The sequence below is a fragment of the Peromyscus californicus genome, unplaced genomic scaffold (genome assembly GCF_007827085.1).
Source record: "Peromyscus californicus insignis strain IS unplaced genomic scaffold, ASM782708v3 Scaffold_11__1_contigs__length_118956290, whole genome shotgun sequence".
NCBI classification, from domain to species: domain Eukaryota; kingdom Metazoa; phylum Chordata; class Mammalia; order Rodentia; family Cricetidae; genus Peromyscus; species Peromyscus californicus.
The window spans coordinates 71,918,240-71,940,548 of NW_026294402.1; the positions used below are offsets into that span (position 1 = coordinate 71,918,240).

At 38.7% G+C, this 22,309-nt stretch overlaps 1 protein-coding gene across 24 annotated transcripts in view; it reads right to left on the reverse strand.

The window, feature by feature from the left end:
* The window catches only part of Mlip (muscular LMNA interacting protein), a 231,365-nt gene that overhangs the window by 27,218 nt on the left and 181,838 nt on the right, over positions 1–22,309 (reverse strand). For 19 of the 24 annotated variants that reach the window (XM_052714917.1, XM_052714916.1, XM_052714920.1 and 16 more), the window contains one exon: positions 16,520–16,726. The exons of the other annotated variants lie outside the window; for them this stretch is intronic. In XM_052714917.1, coding sequence (XP_052570877.1) covers positions 16,520–16,726 — 207 coding nt within the window. The remainder of the gene's footprint in view (positions 1–16,519; positions 16,727–22,309) is intronic. 24 annotated transcript variants of the gene reach the window in all.

The window sequence follows — 22,309 nt, forward strand, 5'->3', positions numbered from 1 at the left end:
TTCCACAAAATAGCAATGAATAAACCTTGCCCAGTTCATTTTATGAGGCCACAGTTACCCTGATAATCAAACTACAAAGACCCAACAAAGAAAATTGCAGAACAATGCACCTCATGAATATTGATTCATTTTTTTTAAATGCTTGCAAATCAAATCCAAGAAAACATCAAAAAGATCATCCACCAAGATCAAGTAAGCTTATTGATTTAATTATTGAACTATCTCTGCATCTCTGGGATAAAGTCTACTTGATCCTAGTGGATGATCTTTTTGATGTATTTCTGTTTGCTACCAAAGAAGAAAAGTACACACCAACCCAGATACAAAACCTTTGATCGACAAGAGCAACCTGCCTGCAAGAGACTGACCTAGGCACTCTTCATATATATTACAGTTGTATAGCTTGATCCTCTTATGGGATGCCTAACAGTGGGAACAAGGGCTGTCTCTAACTCTTTTACTGGTTTTGGGGATCCTGCTTCTTATACTGGGTCACCTTGCCCAGCCTTAAAACATGGGGATGTGCTTGGCTTTACTGCAACTTGGTATGACATGTTTTATCAATAGTCATAGAAGACCTGCCCTTTCCTGGATGGAGATGGAAGAGGAAGGGATTGGGGGTGAGAGTAGGGAATAGGGGAGAAGGACGGGGAGGGGAGAATGCAGGGGAGGCTGTAGCCAGCATATAAGATAAATAGATGAAGTGTGTGTGTGTGTGTGTGTGTGTGTGTGTGTGTGTGTGTGTGTGTGTGTGCGTGCGCGTAACAAGAAAAAAAGAGATGTGCTAGTGCATCAATGGCACGAAACTTGTGGGACTAACAAGCCAATATTTGATGCGATTTAAGACCCACTACATGAGATGGGACCCATCCCTGACACTGCTCAGATAGCCAACAACCTGAGACTAGATAGCCAGGAACCCAGGGGAGAATCAAGTACTAAAAGAGCATAGCAATACAATGACTCCTCATGACATTCTGCTATACTCATAGATCAGTGTCTTGCTCAGCCATCATCAGAGAAGAGTCCTCCTGCAGTAGATGGGGAAAAATACAGAGACCCACAACTGGACAATGTACAGAGAATGAGAGACCTTGGAACACTCAGCCCTAAAAGAGATGTCTCCATCAAAACCCTCCCCTCAGGGTTTAGGAAACTCTGTGGAAGAGGACGCAAAAAGAGTGTAAAAGTCAAAGGGGATAGAGGACATCAAGGAAGCAAGACCTTCTAAATATGTAGGACCAATCCTCATATTAACTCACAGAGACTGTGGCAGCATGCACAGAGTCTGTGCAAGTCATGGACAGATGGGTTCCCAGCACTGAAAGGGAAGTAGACACAAGTGCCCATCCCTAAGCCAGAGCTATCTCCAGTTGATACCTGCTCACAAAAGATAAATTGGTTTTCTCCAATAGAGTCTCACTATACAAACCACTCTCAAGGCCAAGCCTCATGCCCAGCAGGAATTGGCCAACACAAAAATAATTCAATGGCATTTTTGACAGTTCATTCTCTCATAATTCTTAGTCAGGACATTTTTTTTCTTACAAGTCCATTTTATGTATATTATGGTTTCTGTTCTTGCAATATTATGGGATTTCTGTGTGTGTGAACATGTGTGTCACCAAATCTACATATGTTTCTTGTGCTTTACCTTTGGCTCCTCTTCTTCTTCTGTTGTTAATGTTGTTTGTTATTGTGTCCTACTCTGTTTTGTTTTTGTTTTATTTTATCTTATTATTTTTAGATGCCCATTTTTATTCTAATTATTATAAAGTAACTATTATTCTAATAAGAGAGAGGAAGAAAGGGTAGGGATTTGGGTGGTGGCCAAGAGGGGAAAATCTGGGAGTAGTTGGGAGAAGGAAAACTGTAATCATAATATATTGTGTGAAAAAAAACTATTTTCAATGAAAAAGAATAAAGAATAAAAGAAAAAAATGCCACAGTGAAATAGTTTAGCTAGATACTGCATGTCTAATACCACACAACAAATGAGCTCAGTGACAGACGTTTTTGTCACAAAAATTAAGCCCAAAAGAGAAATATGAATAAAAGAATAGATTGTTCTCAGCTTCCCAGAAGAAATGTAAAAGTCAATGACTTTGTAATTAAACTAAGAACATTTTCAGCATGGCAACAGGCAGTTAGACACACAGACCCTCCCATTTCACATGGCAAACTGTCAGCAAGGCTTCTACTATGTTGAAATACTCTCTCTGCCCTCTGGTGAAGAACCTAATGTAAGCATTTCAATTGCACAAGTGCATCTGTTAAAATACCTGCTCATTGACATTCATTTTTTAATGTTAAAAGTCCAATTAGTCTGATTTAGCCAGTTGAACAGAACATTCTTAATGAACATATTGAAAGAGTCCATCCATTCTGAAAACAATTTAGCATCTGAAAACACTGCCTCTGCTCTGCTTTCCTGAAAAGTTCTGAACATTAAAAACCCATTTTGAGTTTGATAAAATGTCCTATTCCACCCACCACAAAGATTTTTCTCTTCTGAAGCATCCTAATAGTCATCCAATTCCCATTACCTCCAAAAATTGTCAGAAAAGTTTTCAAATTGAGAGCAAGGCCATTTATCTCTATGTTGATCAAAAACAAATTACCTTGGTGTATTCACTCAGACAGGTTTCTACTTGTGTATACAGGCTGAGTGGAGCAAGCATGATTAATGAGGTAGTTATAGGCAGTTTTGCCTCCAACTTACAAAATGACCTTTTTCAGTAAAGTGACTGCAAAAGTTTATTATTTTTGTTTTGTGTTTTTATTTCTTTTTTATTTTTATTTTATTTTATTTTATTTTATTTTATTTTATTTTGGTCTTGCTGTATAGGTTGTTCTTGAAGTCCTGAGCTCAAGAATCCTCCCACCTCTTCCTCTCCTGATACATTGTCTTACCCACTAATCTTTAGCACTATGGCTAAAAATAGAATGTTGGGGTCTGGAGAGAACATGTAGGAAGCATGTCTGATGATAACCCCAGACCCTGTTCAGAGTTCATGCTGTGACTCTGGGTGTCACTCTATAGCAGTGGTTCTCAACCTTCCTGATGCTGTGACCCTTTAACATAATTCCTCAAGTTGTGGTGACCCCAACCCATAAAATTATTTTTATGGCTACTTCATAACTGTAATTTTGGTACTGTTATGAATTGTATTATAAGTATGTATTTTCTGATGGTCATAGGCAACCACTGTGAAAGGGTTGTTTGATCCTCAAGGGGGTTGTGACCAATAGAATGAAAACAGCCACTCTACACTATCAGCCTCCATAGTTCTCTGTTGCTGAAGGCAGGCAGGTGGCCTCAGGTTGAGTTCCAGTCCTACATTGAAAGGTGTATTGTTTTTTCAGGATGATCTTTTCTAGTTACATCCATTTGCCAGCCAATTTCTCGATGCCATTGTTTTTAACAGCTGAGTAATACTCTATTGTGTAAAATTACCACATTTGCTTTATCCATTCTTCAGTTGAAGGACAGCTAGGCTGTTACCAGTTTCTGGTTATTAAGAATAAAGCTGCTATGAACATAGTTGTGCAAGTGTCCTTGTATGGTGGAGTGTTCTTTGAGTATATGCCCAGGAGTGGTGTAGCTGTGTCTTGAGGTAGATAAATTCCCAGTTTTCTGAGAAACCATCATATTGGTTTCCAAAGTGGTTGTACAAGTTTGTATTCCCACCAGCAGTGGAGGAGTGTTCCCCTTACTCCACATCCTCTCCAACATAAGGTGTCACTTGTGGTTTTTTTTGTTTTGTTTTGTTTTGTTTTTTTTTTTGATTTTTCGAGACAGGGTTTCTCTGTGTAGCTTTGCGCCTTTCCTGGAACTCGCTTTGGAGACCAGGCTGGCCTCGAACTCACAGAGATCCGCCTGGCTCTGCCTCCTGAGTGCTGGGATTAAAGGCGTGTGCCACCACCGCCTGGCTGTGTTTTTTATTTTAACCATTCTGGCAGAATCAGTGTCATTTTGATTTTCATTTCCCTAATGACTGAGGATTTTGAACATTTCTTTAAGTGTTTCTCAGCCATTTGAGATTCCTCTTTTGAGAATTCTCTGTTTAGATCTATACCTCATTTTTTAATTGTATTATTTGCTTTGTTAATGTCTAGCTTCTTGAGTTCTTTATATATTTTGGATATTAGCCCTCTGTCAGATGTGGAGTTGGTTAAAAAAAATCTTTTCCCATTCTGTGGGCTGCTGTTTTGTCCTATTGACAGTGTCCTTAACCTTGCAGAAGGTTTTCCATTTCAAGAGGTCCCATTTGTTAATTGTCAATCTTAGTGCCTGTGCTACTTGTATTCTGTTCAGGAAGTTGTCTCCTGTGCGATTGCATTCAAGAATATTTCACACTTTCTCTTCTATCAGGTTCTGTGAATCTGGTTTTATGCTTCTTGTTCTTTTTTTTCCCTGTTTTGGCTCTTTGCTCTTTGCTTGTTATTCTTTGGGGGGCCCACCACCCAGCTACCAAATAAATAAACACACAGAGGCTTATTCTTACTTATGAATGATTGGCCTTAGCTTGACTTATTTCTAGCCAGCTTTTCTTAAATTATCCCATCTATCTTTTGCCTCTGGGCTTTTATTTTTCTCTATTTCTGTATACCTTTCTTTACTTCTTACTCCATGTCTTACTGTGTAGCAGGGTGGCTGGCTTTGTGGTTAGGTGGCTAGGTGGCTGGCTTCTAAATCTTCATCCTTCTTTTCTCACTTTTCAATCCTTTTCTCCCCATATTTCTCCTCCTATTTATTCACTCTGCCTGCCAGCCCCACATATCCTTTCTCCTGCCTTGCTATTGGCCATTCAGCTCTTTATTATACCAATCAGGTGTTTTAGACAGGCAAAGTAACACAGCTTCACAGAGTTAAAAAAATGCAACATAAAAGAAGGCAACACCTCTTTGCATCATTAAAAGAAATGTTCCATAGCATAAACAAATGTGACACATCTACAACATATGTTGAGGTCTTTGATCCACTTGGACTTGAGTTTTGTGCGGGGGTAATAGATATAGATCTATTTGCATTCTTCTATATGCAGACATCCAGTTAGACCAGCACCATTTGATGAAGATGCTTTTTTCTGTTGTGTAATTTTGGCTTCTTTATCAAAAATCAGGTATTCATAGGTGTGTGGATTTATGTCAGGGTCTTCAGTTTGGTTCCATTGATCAACCTGTCTGTTTTTATGTCAATAAATTGCTCTGTAATACACCTTTTTTTTTTTTTTTTTTTGGTTTTTTGAGACAGGGTTTCTCTGTGTAGTTTTCTGCCTTTCCTGAATCTCATTCTGTAGACCAGGCTGGCCTCAAACTCACAGAGATCCACCTGCCTCTGCCTCCCGAGTGCTGGGATTAAAAGCGTGCGCCACCACCACCCGGCAAAGATTTATTATTTATTTATTGTGTATACAGTGTTCTGCCTGCATTTATGCTTGCAGGCCAGAAGAGGGCACCGGATCTCATTACGGATGGTTGTGAGCCACCATATGGTTGCTGGGAATTGAACTTAGGACCTCTGGAAGAATAGCCAGTGCTCTTAACCGCTGAGCCATCTCTCCAGCACGTAATACACCTTTAAAGCAGGGATAATGATACCTCCAGAAGTTCTTTTATTGTACAGGATTGTTTTAGCTATCCTGGGATTTTTGTATAGATTCACACATAAGTGAATATTAGCCGTAAAGTAAAGAAGAACCATTTTACAACCCACAGATCCAGAGAAGTTAAATGACAAGGAAGGCTCAAGCGGGTAGGGGGAGTACATGAATCTCATTGTGAAGGGGGAACAGAATGAGCATTTACAGTAGACGGGGGGGGGGGGGGCGCTGGAAGGGGGAATGGGGATTGGAACAAGAGGGATAAGATCAGGGGAAGATGGATAGAGACAGTACCAGGAGAGACAATTGGAATCTGAGTGCATCTCTGGAATGAGCTAGAAATTTAAAGCAATGGAAACTTCCAGGAATCTATGAGGGTAACCCTAGCTAAGATACCTAGCAATAGGGGATACAAAGTCCAAACCAGCCATCTCCTGTAACCAAGTAAGACTTCAGTGAAAGGACTGGGACACCAACCCAGCTACAACCCTTCAAAACTTACAATTTGTCTTATCTACAAGATGTGCTGTGGTAAATATGATGTAGAAATTGTGGGAGTAACCACTAATGACTGGCACAGCTGAAGACCCTACTGTGAGAGGGAGCTCCCCACTGAAGGCCAGGACCTAGAGGCAGGATACCCCAGAGACCTAGGACAGAACCAAACATGGATGGGGGAAGGACAATGAAATTATTCCTAATGATATTCTGATATGCTCATAGATTGGTGCCTAGCCCACTGTTTATCAGAGAGGCTTCACCCAACAACTGATGGAAACAGATACAGAGACCCACAACCAAACATAAGGCAGAGCTCGGGGAATCATTCAGAAGAGGGGAAGGAAGGATTATAGGACCCAGTGGTGTCAAAGTCACCACAAGAGAACCCACAGAACCAACTCATAGGGGCTCAACAGAGACTGAACCTACATGAGACCGACCTACGCCCTCTGCATGTATGTTACAGTTGTGTAATTTGGTCTTCCTGTGAGACTTGGAACAGTGAGGGCAGGGGATGTCTCTGACTGTTGCCTACTTTGGGGACCCTTTCCTCCTACTGGATTGCCTCATATAGCCTTAACAGAAGAGGAGGTGCCTAGTCTTATTGTAACTACCATGGCTGGATGATATCCAATGGGATATCTACTTGTATCTGAAGAGATACAGTAGAGGAGGAGTGGATGGGACAGGGTTGGAGGGGAGGGTGGAGACTGGGAAGAGGGGCAGGAGGGGAAACTTTGGTTGGGATGTAAAATAAGTAAATAAACAAACAAAAGTGTCTCATTGGAGCAGACTGGAAGCCTGTGATCTGCAGGTGGTAGCAATGTAGAGACAATGATAAGGTTTGTAGGAGAGTCTCTGATGAGCAACTAATCCAACACCAGATTTTAAAATACCTTAGAGAATATTATGCAAATTATCTATGCTTTCTGTTCCTGCTTCCTCGTGTATAGAGAAAAGGAAACCCATTTCACAATTGCTTTGAAATTTAAATAATATACCATCTGTAAAGTAAATATCAAATTGGTTTTTTTTTCCTCTAAATATCAGTTTTTTACCAAATTTCAGGGACGCCTCAATACACATCAAACCACCACTAAGACACCTATGATATTGAAATGCCTCTGCCCTCTGGTGGAGAACTTGGTATGTTCTCCAGATTCCCCTCCCAATTCAAACAGCCCAATATGCCCACAAAGGCAAAAGCCCATCTAACAATCTGACTTCTTGCTAGCTACTCCCAGGGTTCCTGACCACAGGCTCCTCCCACACCAGACCCAGCCTGCTAATATTTTCTCAGGTGGGCCATTTCTTTTTTCAGAGCTGCTGTCTTCCCTCCTGCTGCTTTTTCCCACCCAGCAAGGGCCAGGCCATTGCTTTATTCTCATCTCATGTCTTATCCAGGTCACATACTTCCTTTGTCAGCCCTGATTCATCAGAGGAGTTTGGAATGCCATAGGTGCCAGAACATCTGCATGGTGATGGCCCTCAACTGTTTTTCTAGTTTAATTTCTCACTTTGGTTTTCCTACATAGAAAGCCAATCCCTAGTTAAGTCCTTCTCACCTCTCCTTGCTTGTTCCCCCTGGCATGGGCAGCACCGATCAGATAGGCTTTTGTCTACTGGAGATTCAATAAATCTTTGTGACACAAATAAATAATCGTGTTTTGTCTACTTCTGGACTCCAGGGCTCCTAGATTTCAGTATAAAATAGACACCATCTATAGTCTTTGTTTGAGAAGAGAATTAGGTTATGGATAAGACAAAGTTTTCGTAATTTTGAACCTAATTACTTCACTTGACCTTCGTTTTATCATCTTGAAGCTCAGCTTATCTCAATATGCTGCTTTTCTCTTAACTGCACTTTGTGTCTCCAAATATAAATATTTACATTTTACCTTAAAGAGAGAAACGGTTTCAAAGCTGCCCAAAGCCTTTTAACCACCCATAGGTAAAATTTAGGATTACTGTGGGGGGTTCTTGACCCAGACCAGTTATAATCAGCTTCGCCTTCTGTGCATCAATAGTTTTTGTTAAAATATCAGAAGAAATCCCCTTTCAAAGGTGCTAAATTTAACTCATGCTTTGTATAATGTGCATGTAATATTAATATTATAATCCACTTGCAAGAATTCTAAGTGGGTTGGAAGCTTGTGGTTTCCTACTTGTCCCAGTAATTCTGATGCAGTTGTCTCAGTTTGGGGGTCAGGTAGAGCTTCAAAACCAAGTCAAATATTCTGAAATTATAGCCCAGAACAGACAAGGCATAGTAAAAAAAAAAAAAAAAAAAAAAAAAAAAAAAAAAAAAAACAATGATATAGCCAATAGCACTTATGTAAATTGAACTATATTGTGAACAAGAACTCCTGGAAAGAGGCTGTAGCTGCAAAGGGTGATGGACTGATTAAAACTTTGTGACTGTGAAGGGTTGGGCTGTTGCAGGTCTAGAACCCAGTTACTATATATCTTGGGCTATCTTTAACCTCAAAAGAGCTATTTCTTGCCCACATTCTGATAAACAGATATAAACTGTTGGACAGTATTAACAAAACTCTTTTCTCCACTAACCAAAGTGCTAAGACTGCTGTCCATAGCCTCGGAAGCCCATAGCTGAGATTTCCCCACCTGGCTGTAACCTGTTTCTCTGATATTTCTACCAATGTGTTTTTAAAAATGGCTTGATTTATGACTTCCTTTGTTCTGTTACTATAAAGACTTCATGAAACAGCTTCCATGGAATTTGGGGTAACGCAAGATTGTGATTCCAGGCCATGGTCACTCATATTTGGCCTCAGAATAAGCCATCTTTATTTCCTTGTGGTAAGAATGGATTTCTTGGTGTCGAGGAAATGCTAAGAGAACAACCAAGTGTGAAGAGGTAGAACATAAAATTCAAGTACTTAGAGTAGGATTCTGAGGGAAAAAAAACTGAAGTGAACAAGTGACAAGAGGCGCGTGTGAATAAATGGCAGTATTAGAAGGAAATGTGCTGCAAGATAGGAAAAGTCGTTTAGATGAAGACCTGGCTTCTCCACTAAACTGATTGGTTTTCTTTCATTTTAGCACCAAATTTATATTAATAAAGCTAGATCTGGAAACGTGAATTAAATTCAGTACAAAAAAATTGAATGTGTAAGGAAAAATTTCACTTGATCCTGGTAACAATCAAAAGATTTTATTTTCCCCCCAAGGGGCTGAATCGCTTTTTCAAATATAAACATAAAGTAACTTAATGACTCACCAAAAAAAATTTAGCAACAGATGTCATAGAAGCAGGCATTGCAGTTGAGATTTAACTTGCGTTTCACTAAGAAAAATTGCCATTACTAATCAAACCAGAATACTTGATAATGAAAGAGGACACTGAAGTAATTAACATTATAATTATTAAAATAGGTATTTACTGATAGAAATAGTTAAAGAACAGATGAGATATTTCTTTACAAAAAAATTTCTAAATATAAACTCCCTCAAAATAATTGCATATATAAATTTATGTTTTTTAAAGCCCCAAACTGATCAGAACACAAATTATCCACACAGAAACATTTATTTTCCTAGCTATTTGAGAGATCCTAAAGGCTTGCTCTGCCATTAGCAGTGGTGGCTGCCTGGGGGTCTAAAGGGGTGTGGGTGGGTATGGCCAGGGATGTGAGGGCTTCTGAACAGGGAGAATGTGGGTAGCATGGATTGGTCATGAAGTGAAAGCTGCAGTGTTCAGTTTTTGTTTCTTCCTTTGGGTTTCCACTGTTGTAGTTTTGTTTGTTTGTTTGTTTGTTTGTTTGTTTGTTTGTTTCCAATTAGGCTATTCCAGAGACAATCACTGAGATGTTTAAGTTTAAAGATGTAGGAAAGCTAGAGCTAGATAGTGCATTAAGAATGTACATACAATATATTACAGTAGCAATTGGCTCACAAAGAAATCTGTATGTCTTTGGTGAGATGCGAGCAAACTCAGAATAAAATTGAGTATCGTTGAAAAGAAATGGTGATGTATTTTTAGAAAATGAAAGTGAAATAAAATGGTTGCATGGTCATTAACAAGGCATGAAAATAAGATGTAGTTTTAAAAACAGAAAGAGAAAATACTTTTAAGGATGCCTGAGGATTTTCTCCTGTGGCTTCAAAGCAGTCAATATCTTATTCTTGCTTGTAAACCACTCAAGTTTTCAGAGTAATGTCACCTTCTACTGAGAAAATCCTAACTGCCACCCTGCAGGCAGATCAGGAGCCCCATCCAGACATAGGAGTTAGTTCTCACTCAGCAGGGTCTTTCACACAGGGGCCACATCTTTCTGGTGTATTGCTATCAACAGAGTAGGAACTGAAAAAAACATAGATAAGTTATAACTTTCTGACCATGCTGCCTTAGCTGTGCAAAATAAAAGGAAGAAAAAGTAATTGGAATATGAAAAAAGAGTGCAGACAACTGAGTGTTGGATTTGAAGTGCTTAAAGTAGGCCAGAAGAATTACAACTTCAGGCTGACTAAAAAAGTCAGATAGACATAAAAGAGATTATGGGAGTAGAAAACAAGAGAGATAAGGCAGAAATGGATAAAGAAAACAGTAAGAGTTATACAGAATGATAAAGCTTTTACTTAGTCATTTTCTGCATGTTCTCAACTGAGGGCCAAGAAGAGCAGTGAAGAGCCCATGGAATCATATGAATGCCCCTGCTAAGTGTCATCTTCTGCATGTCTTGAATTTTCCAACATGGAGGATAGACCACAAAAGGCCTTGATCAAGACAGAAGCTGAGATGCTGCACATGACACCTCCCTGCCCTTAAAGGTAAAAATATTAAAGCCCATTGCAAAAGAGAAACAAAATTGGGGGAAATCACCGCAGATAAGATACAGCTTCACATCACATGCCCAGACACATCTGTCTCCTGTCCCCTCCCTTGTTTAGCAGGATCAAGACTATGAATAACACATCAAAAATAAAATGCCCATGAGATCTTTTGGTTCTTGAGATTTGGAGGTGATCTTGTAGAGATTCTACCACTGAGCCATATCTTCAAACCCACTCTTAAATTTTGATAGCCAGAGTTTTGATATGGAGAAGCCTAGACTTCAAATGTAGTTCCAAAGCATAAAAAATTAAGTGAGCAGAGATACATCCATGTCTACACATGGCATCTTCTCCTTCTTTAACATGAACCCCATGCTGTCCATCTGTGCTTTCCCTTGCCTGCTGCCTACCCTCTCTAAATGTTAGTGCTATTCCTCCAGCCCATTCCTCTGCCCTGGTACAGGCTCAACTGATTGTTGAAATTTCCCTCCCCACCTCTCAGTTGGCACTGTTCCAAGCTATGTGTCCGGCCTTGTTTTTTGTTTGTCTTTTGGAGTTTCTCCACAATGATAACTTGTTTGCCAACATAACCTTCACAGGATGCCTTCATATCAGTTCCTCACTTTCCTAACCTGTTTGGAAATCACTCCCAAAGTCATTTCTCATATGTGAATTCTCTTCTCTGTGAAATCTAAACAAACAGTCAGTCAATTATCTCTATTCACATATTTATTAACCAAACAATAACTTGTTTTATATGTGTTCCTGTAGTAGGAATTTACATACTACTCATCAACTGACAATAAATTCCTGGCTAATAGCATTCTAATTCATGAAAAAGAAGAGTTTAAAGGGTATTTTGCCTATAAAGTACATTGTAGCCTCTTTATGTAAGAACCCAACACCAGATTTAGGGCCATGATTTTAAATATTAAAATCATGAATTATAGTACAAAGGGTATAAAATAGACCACACTGGACAGATCACCAGAAGGAACATTCCAACATGGTGTATGAGAGGAAGCAGAGCACTGCCTTGCTCATCAGATGAGAGTATGTATGCACCAGTCACTCTTGACACTTCTATGGCCAAATATCTAATAAGTCATAATTGATAGGGGTAAAAAGTTCGCTTTGGCTCACCATTGAGGACAGTGTGCATCATGCAAGGAAGTCACAATAGAACGAGGTTAGTCTGTGACACAGATCAGGAAGCAGGGGAAAGGAATGCTCAAGTTTGACTGGCTACCCCCCTTTCCCTTTTGGTTCAGTCCTGGACTCCAGCCCATGGGATGGCACCACCCATACTACCCATAGTAAGGGTGCATCCTCTATCCTCAGGTAATCATCTCTAAATGCACTCAGACATGCCTAGAAGTGATCATAATTTCATTTATAAAGATCAACCATAAGAAGATGCATTAATGACATGAATTTTCCTCATTTGGGCACATCCACAATCAACTGGAAAATCAAATAAGGTGCAGAAAATCAAATAAAGTATTTGAGGTTTATAATGAAATTTAGGGGCTGATGAGCTGACCCAGAGTAAAGGCACTTGCTGTTTTAAAGCCTGGACATCTGAGTTTGATCCTTGGAACGTGTGTAAAGAAGGAAGGGGAGGAACAATTTCACAAAGTTGCCCTCTGACTTCCATTTTCATGCCAGAACCTTCACTCCAACACATGTATGTCATGTACACACCAAAAGCACGCTTTTTAATTTCCGAATACAAATGAAGTTTAGCTAGGCACAGTCAGAGGTATGGATACTTGTGGCTTCTGGTGGCCAAAGCACAGTTACAGAGGAGTGGAGGACGTGTGGGGCAACTAAGATGATGCATCTGAGACAGCCTTAGAGTTTCTCACTTCTGTATACAGATAACAATGTGGTATAGAGGCACAGGAGTAGCTGACTGAAATCTTGTGAGGGTCGGCCCCACAAGTGAAGGCAGAAAGACAAGGCAAGGTACCGCTTTTGGTCAGATATCCTAAAGAAATGGGGCCCCCTCTCAGAAAATGCCAGAATACAGCGAGAGAAGACCAAATGCCCAGCCCAATGCTTCTCTGTCTATCTGTATTCTCATATTAAGGCATCCCAAGAGATGGCAACAAAGGAGCTCTCTTCAGTTTACTAAGATTATTCTAAACATGTTGGCAGACTGTAAGTTGATTCAGATTTAGTATTTGCACTAATAGTATTCAGAACTAATTGTGGTTATCCTAGTGTCTGCAGTTCACGGTGTGGAAAACGGATCGTTTTTAGATTGTTCATCGTTAACACACATTTGCTGCAATGCCTATAATGTGAGAAACATCATGTCAAGTGTGTCGCATTGCAGATGAACAAGAAAAGCTCAATAAAGAAACATGTCAATCTATAATGGCACATGAGGTGCTTGGCACAGACAAGGATTGTAGAAATTGAAAAGGGAAGTGATCACTTTAAATGCTGCATGAAGAAACTTAGCTGAAAAGGAGGCTTGATTTGTCTGATTCATAATATACAAATGTTCACACCCATAAGGGGAAAACTAGGTGATTTTCTAAGGGGTGAATCTCTGTGGAACTGGAAGTGTAAGGGATGCTGATGGCATGCCTAGAGGAAAATAAGTACATCGTTTCAAATAAAGTAGACTGGCAATGCAGAACAGTGTGAAATAATGCTACTGCACAGCCAAAGAAGATCCCATTCAACCTGGGAAATTACTAGCTACAAGGACAAAGTGAAAGAAAGATGGATTATAATACATGAATCCAACTTTCAGTCTGAGGACTTCCAGGATTATGATATTAATGACAGAAGTAAGGAAATCAATACAAACTAGTTTCCAATAAAATGAATGAGTGTGAAATGCCAATTTGATTTTTCAAGCTATATTTCTATTGCTGTGATTAAATAAATAAATAATATAAAAACCGTGACCAAGGCAGTTTATGGAAGGAAGGGTTTATTTTGATTTATAGTTCCAGAGGGCTAAGAGTCCATCACTATCATAGCTGGAAAGAGTGGCACCAGGCGGGAATGGCAGCAGGCTGAGAACTCATATCTTGAACTGTATGCAGGAAGCAGAGAGCACACTGGAAATTTCGAATTCACAAAGCTCACTGCATTGACATAATTCCTTTGTTATATGTTAATAAACTTTAGTTCTAGTTCTTATAGACTCTAATAAGCTGGTTACTACTATAAATCCTCATTTTAAAAGATGAGGAAACAAGCATGCAAAGGATGAATTACTCATTAAATATCCCTATCTGAAATGGATGGAATTAAGTAATGAATTTAAATAGCCAAAGCAGAAGTAATATGCTCTTACCCACTGGCCTATAGTTCTTTCAGGACAACGGAAGGAACTAAAACGTATGGCTTTCAGAAAAAATAAAGGAATATGGATAAGGCAGCCCAGAACAAGATGAAATCAAAACGTGTGAACCTCATCATATGATGTGATGTGACCTCATGATGGACTTCTGATTAGAAAGTAGGAAAGGAGGGAAGGGACTAGAGTCTGAATTAAGATACAACGAGTTTGGTGGAAATTTAGAAGAATGTGCTGCAACTTCAACAAAAGAATGAAGGCCTGCTGAACCCCGCAGCACTAGTTGGTGAGAAACCCTGCATACTGAACAATCAAGTAAAATTCAGCATGCATTCCCAGAAAGTTCTTCAGAAGAAAGGGTGGGAAGATTCAGTTGTAGGTAAAGTTGTAAGGTCAAGCTGGGAGTAACATTAGCACATTAGGAGAAAGTTCACTTACATGGCAAATTGTGGTTTACAACTTCAAAGTGCAAGGGGGTTTTTCAAATAAACAAGAAGTGTTGGTAATAGTAAAATATTAACCCATAACTATGACATATTTCTAAACATACCTATAAAATTTAGTAATTTATGTATTTTAACAGGAGAATTGGAATATATGACTTATCAGTTAAATCTTCCTTTGACAAATACTGTCTTACTATAAGATGATTTTTATTAGTATTTTGGATATGAATGGCTTTTTGTTCAATATATCAAATGAATCTTAGACTCTGAAAGACCAAATCTATTCATGAAGGTTGTCTAGTTCATACACAGCTTTTACCTTTTCAATTTCTCTTCTGAAACAGATCCTCACTTGCATTGCCTGTGCTGATACCAATCTCATAGACTAAAATGAACCTTCCACTGTAAACTGGCTACTACAGGCAAGTCTACAATATCTGAATGCATACGGCTCTTGTGCAATGTTTTTCATAGCCAAGACAAGCAAAGCTGAACTAGGAATGAAATACTAGATCTAATATTGTTGAACAGCTGCAGTTAGTATCACAAAGATATCAAAAGATGTAGCTGCTTAATATAATTGATACCTATAAAATATCACCAAAACCTATCATTCATGATAATTTATAAGACAGATAGTAGTTACATTATTATCACAAATAACTTCAAAATAAAATTATTTTTCATAGACATTTCAAATAATGTAAACCATTTTAAGATGCTTCCTTCCATGGTATATGCTTCTTTTTGTCACACACCAAGAGCAAGACACACCTAAAATCAATACTAATGTCACTCTAAATGTTGACAGTAGGAAACTTATCCTTTAAAAGTTGTTTAATTCAAGGCTGGTTGTTTTATTTATTACATATGACATAAGATATAATAAGCTAATTCTTCCTTATACACCCATGTCCACTTTTCAGATGACTGTCTTTGGAGTAGGTTATCAACATTATTTCTTTTAAACATGAATAAAATCTCAAAGGCCAAGGGATTTTTGTCCTGTCGTCTCCTAAGAGATACCTTTGTTTTTTATCTTAAAAGCAGGGATGCACTTTATTGGTCATGGAGAATTTTTAGATAAATTCTTTTAAATAAGATTTTGACATCTGAATTACTTATTTAATTGAAGGTCAAGTGTTGTTTTAGTGAAATTTTAAGGTCTGGGAGACTGTATTATATAAACAGGTTGCTATGATAACAGTCGAAAAGGAAAAGGCACATACTCAAACATCACACAATGGTGCTGTGTACTGCTAATAGGTCATATGAATGTACTCCAATGCCAATCATAAACATTATCATACATAAAAAACTAGCATATATATGCATATATCTAGGTGCTGAACCTATTGTGATTTACATATATATTTACTAGAAACTATTAGATAGATAGGCATATTATATAATGAAATATTAATGTTATTTTGCAAGATACCTGCTCATTGTCTGCTGCTATGTCTCCTCAACAAGTCATTGTAGTTAATTAAACTTTTAAAGATACTGAAATAAAACAAGAACATTAATGAATAATGCCACCATATAAAGTTTTAGAAGCTTCCTTTACATTTCCACAATGTGTTTAGATCTTGAAATGTTGAGGGACATAGAACAGGAATAGAAATTTAAAAGAAAATACTTGTCTATTATTTCTCAAAGTCAGTTATCACCTACTTAAAGCAATACAACTCAATTCAAGTTTTAATAGTTCTAATATACTTACATGTTAAAGAACATAATCACTTAGAGCTCTTATCTAGACTTTCTCATTATATGTAAGTTTTAGAAGTTAAGCGCCCCGAGATTTCATAGCAGAGAACAATTCTCATTTGGGTAAATAGTCTCACCTTATTGCATGTGTTCTGACTAAGGAGAGTGGGGGATTTCTCCTGTTCATCCCTCAGTGAGAAGGAGGACAAATGACTGAAGGGTCCTGGGGTAAGACAGTCAGCATGAGACAAGGTCTGTGGATGCAGCAGGGATTTAGCAGGAGGGTAGAGTTTAGACTGATATAAAGGATGGAGAGAGACAGGCCTGTGAGGGATGGCCACATCCTAGGAAGAAAAGGCACAGGATAGGTTAGTGTATGAACATCAGGCACACCACGACTTACCTATGAGAGATGTGTTAGAACCTCCAATGAGTAAGAACAATAGTCTTTATAAGGCCTCTCTCACAAGACACTTGGTTTCATAGTGAATATATTGTCTCTTTGAATAATCTTTCCCACCCCCTCCAGTCTTTCCTGCAAGCAAAACAGGGGCTTGCAACACATCTCCTGAAGATGCTGCTGTTTGTTGTTGCTGAAAGTATCAAGAGGAGAAATGTACAGGGAAGGGCGGAACCTATCCTCAGGGGGCTGTCTGGGCCCAGCAAGAGGAGTCAGCAGTAGAGGTTATTAACTCAGGAATGCAGAAGATTTGGTCTAGAATTTACCAGGGCAATGGGAAGGAATTAATTTATGAGCAGAGGCACAGAAGCTCTGGGTGTATTAGTTTATTCAGCTGAGCTGAGCAGAAATATAGGATCAGTTAGAGGTGAGTGCTGTGGGATGTTCTGTATGGCAAATGTGTTGCTGATTAGTCAATAAACAAAACACTGATTGGCCATTGGCTAGGCAGGAAGTGTAGGCGGGACAAGGAGGAGAATAAAGCTGGGAAGTGGAAGGCTGAGTCAGAGAGACACTGCCAGCCGCCATGATGACAAACAGCATGTGAAGATGCCGGTAAGCCACGAGCCATGTGGCAAGGTATAGATTTATAGAAATGGATTCATTTAAGCTGTAAGAACAGTTAGCAAGAAGCCTGTCACGGCCATACAATTTGTAACCAATATAAGTCTCTGTGTTTACTTGGTTGGGTCTGATGGCTGTGGGACTAGCAGGTGAGAGAGATTTACCCTGACTGTGGGCCAGGCAGGAAATCTCAAGCTACAGGTGAGTCTAAAAGGAATGAAGACCATATCCAATTCTAGACCGTGTTGTCTTGAAGAGAGCCTGGTAGCTCAACAAACAGGAGGGATGGCTGTAGAGGAGGCCTTATTAGCATGATTATTAGCATGGAAAAGATATGAATGCAAGAGCTTAAAGGAATAGGCAACTAAATAAGAACATGACTTATGCGGATGGAGCAAGGGATCAACAAAGATTAGAAAGAGCTGGCCTGTGTATATGAGATGTAGCTGTGGAAACAAAAGGCTAATATTTACAGATACACAGAAATGTTTTATATTTCTGAAATCTTACAAGTCAGAAGATAATTGATTATCCTACAATCAAACCCTCTAGGACATTTACTGCATGACAAGGAACCTACTTTCTCATTTTTCTGACCTCAGAATCAAGCAAAGAAAGGCTATGGTAGATACTTAACACATCAACATTGAATTTGAAAGGAAGATGATATTTCTTGTAATTTCAATGATGTATTCTATTACTTCTATGCTTCATATGCAATGGACTGTTTTGTTGGGTTTGGAACAAATTTAGTATAAAATAATACATATGGATCAAAATGACATTTGACTAACAGGTAAACCCAAATTGTAACACAATAAAGTTAATATTTTATGTTCATTTCCTTCATTTTAAGCAATATATTTTTATGTCTCTGATAGGTCTTTAAAACAGTAAACAAAAAAATGTCAATTACAAGAGGAACATTGCTATCTATTAATTTCCATGGCTATTCAGTTGATTTATTTAGAACATCTAGGAATACTACCTAAAATGTACACTCACCCAACAGTAACGAATTCAGCTCCTTTTTTTTTTCAGTTAGTACACATTTTCTTTCTTTCTTTTGTTTGGTTTCTTTGGTCAATACTTCTCAAAACTATTCATGCCAGTAAGCAACTTAAATTAAACATACAGTTTCTCTATAAGTGTTCTTTCATTTAAATTAAAATATATTCTAATTTTATCTAATTGCTCAGTCACATAGTTATCACTTTATTGGTGACCAGTTGCCTTGTTTAGTGCCAAAAGCAATTAATGGAACACTGAGTAGCAAGAACAAAACTGGCTGTGTGAGAACAGGGCAATGTCCCTGTTGATAGTTGAGGAAGCTTGGAAAAGGGTGGCCTAATGGTCTGCTGTTTACAGACAGATTTCTTGGAAGGCAAAGTACCAGTTCTTTGAATATCAGAAGTCAAGTCGAGATCCATGAGAAGTTATGCAGCCACCAGACTCGGAAATCAAATAGAGTCAAGCTTTCTGCAGTTTGAGAGAAAACACTCGCCTGTGTGTTTTCTACATCTGCTTTACTGTGGCCAATCTCTGGCCTAAGGAGTGGGTCAATCTGCACACTTCTGTGAGATCTGGTGTCCTCAGCTTGTCTAGACAGCTGAGCAAAAAGAAAAAGCATAATTTAATCACTATGGACCCACGCGGGGAGGCTGAGTATTGGCCAAGCTGACTTGGGTACTTGGCAAAATGGGGGGAAGGAATAAAAAGATACTGAGAGATGACAATATTTAACACCTGAGACACTTCTTCAAGCTCTGAGATTTGTGGTACCAAAGCAAACCAGGAGTGGTTGACTTTAGTGCCATATCACGTATATTATTCTTCACTTAATTGCCAAGACTTTGCTCCATTCTCCAAACAGTCCTTTGTTCTTTCTTTTTTCACAAAGCCCTTGTTTCATTAGCATCTGGAAACATTAGTGTTCGTGGGTTTTTGCTTTTTCTCCCTAATAACAGCACCTCTAAATTTTTGTTTAATTTCCTGTTTAGTGGTTTTGACAATTTTGCTGTGTTGTGTTCTGCATAGCAAGTTTTCTCCACGTACGGATATCTAAAGTCTGCTTATGTCATGTGAGTCTGGCACAGAGCTTCTTAGAGATACTGAGTTCACACACCGACATTTGAATTCACTGCCCAGAATATGAAATTCTCAGGAATATGAAAATCGCAACAATTTCATGCTTTTCTTCTTTGGACCGGTCAGATTGCTCACTGGAAACTTTGTAAATCGCCAGGCTAAAGGTCAAAAGAACAATTACCAGCAGATAAAACAGGCTGGGCTACAGTACTCTGAGATGCAGTCGGGGAAAAGAGAGAAGGATATCAACATGAGCTATAAGGCTTCAGACTGTGCCGTTTCCTGGAAAGCCCAAGTGTCCTGTGTTGGGCCAGCTGTCCCTTCAGTCTGAAACCCAGTTTTCCTCTAAGCTGAAGGAAGGGAGAATGCCAGCCACTGAGAAACAAGGGCTTAGGAGTAGATATTGAAAAAACCAGTAGTTTCCTTATTTTAGCTGCTCTTCTTTTATCTCCTCGGAGAGGTTATCATCAGGCACATCTAAATCTTTAGCCTGTTGAGAGCTCTAAGGCAGGGATAGAATCAAGGCTTAGATATCTAAGTAGCCAGCTCAGGATTTAGTTTCTACCTCTGTTATATCAGTTTCACCACATCAAGATGCTGTTATGCCACTAACATTATACTGTCCTGTGTCCTCTTCTTTTCCCTGCATTTGTGAGCTCTATCATAAAAATACATCCACAGAGAAAATTTTTAAAACAATATTGATAGGGTGTAAATTTAGAGGTGGTGTTCAATCCTCCATCCTCTTCTGAATCACCCAAGAGATTTTGTTTGATAAAAGTCAGCCTTAAAAGTCTACAGAGGCAAGGTCTATTACTTCCTTGCATGTCTAGAATGAATTCTACGTGTTGGGTTGCAGTTTACTTTAATGCGCTACTGAATTCTGTGTAGGCAAAAGTGAGATGTTTACATGACTGCTCATAACTGAATGTGGACTGTTTCCTTTCTGTGCACTCCCTGTTGGGTGATGATGACAAGGCTACATGGAATACTTTTTTGGATATTCTTAGATGAAGATGGCCCACAGCTGCCTTCAGCATTCCTGCTGACTCATCTGTGCTCTTGAGAGCACCTTACACCACTTTTATTGTTTCTCCTTTGGTGACTGGTTCGGTGGACTGGTCTAGGAAATAATACCTTTGAAATTTTACATGCCTGTTATCAATTGTATGTCTCCCTTGGATTTCCCTCTGTCTAAGATGAAGGGTGTTGTACTTCTAGTGACTTCTGTGTTGTTAGCCAGTTCCATGTCTACTTTTTATTTTGTATTTTATATTTTCTGCCATTTTACCAATCTCCTAGCAAACAGTTTGCTGTTTAAGATAGCTTTCAAAGAGTACATTTCATGTTTGTTATTTCTGCAGTTTTCTCCTTTCTAGCTATCTAGTCTCAATCTTAACTCCTTTCTCTTGTTTTTATATGCAGCATATGTAAGTTTTAAATTTTTCTGTGGTTTTTATTTTATTGTTGTTTTTCTTAGATTGTCCGAGGTAAATACTCAATTATCTTTTGTTCTCTTTCTTTTCTTTAAGACTGCATCTCATGACTCACTTGGGGCAAGTCACAACAGTGGGCAAGTGCAGACCTATTCCTAAGCCTGGACCCCAGCGATTTTCAAGGGCTCTCGGGATGATTCCTTGATCAGAGCTGTAAGCTCAAGAATCATTGTAGTGGGTAGCCATTCCAGCTTTGGTCTGGAAGTTCCAACCCCGGTTGAGGCTTCGGTAATGGTCATGCCTACAAGACCGGGCTGAGAGAGGACGCTGAATACCCGAGATCCGGATGTGCCCACTCTCTTGGTTCCTGGACTCTGGACGCTAGAGCTAAACCGAGCAGAGTTCTCCAGAGAACACCACTGGACTGCGCCACATCTTTCCCAGACCCTGTTACCTATCCTTTCACTTGTAAGTTACCCCACAAAATAAACCTCCCTTTTAACTAAAAAAAAAAAAAATCCCAAAGACAATTTTAACAACCTCTAACCTAATAAATAACAATTTTAAGTACTAAGATTTCAGTATGTTTTCTTAGATAAACATTAAACTGTTTTTTATTGTATTCTATTTTAATATGTAAAACATCCCTTGGTATTATTGTAAAATAACACAATTGCTCTTTAAAACATCAAAACACAGAACAATCTAAAAAGACAATATTAAAATTTTCTCTTGATCCTATATACCCAGATATAGTCTTCTAACATCACTTCTAGGATGCCAGAGAATGTATTTCCTGGTTTCAAAATAAATCACAAAGCTTTAATAATCAAAATATTGTGATAACAGTGTAAAAGGAGATGCACAGGCCAATGAAATGGAGAGGCCAAAGTTAAAATCCATCATGAACTTTGATAAAGATGTCAGAGCATCAAGGGGGGAAATGGATAGCCACATGTAGGAGAATGAAATTGAACCCTTATATAATCTACAAAAATTAATTCAAATGAATGTTCTGAAAAAATAACAAAAAGTATTTTGACATTGGCTCATGCAAAGATTTTTTTTGTATCTATACCCATCAACCGATGAATGGATGAAGAAAATAATGGATGTGATATGTATACAGTATGGAGCACTATCCGTCCTTTAAGAACAGAATCCTGTCATTTGTGACACAGAGACTTTTGTTGTTATTGTTGTTGTTCAGTGAAAAAGCTAGGCACTATCAGGTACTGAGTGACCTCACTAACATCATGTGCAATCTGGAAGAGTTGACTTCATGGAAACAGAGAATAGAATGGTAGTTAACAAGGGATGGGGAAAAGGTAGGAGAAGCAATGAGAAATGTTGATTGATGGGCATGGAGCTATAGCTGG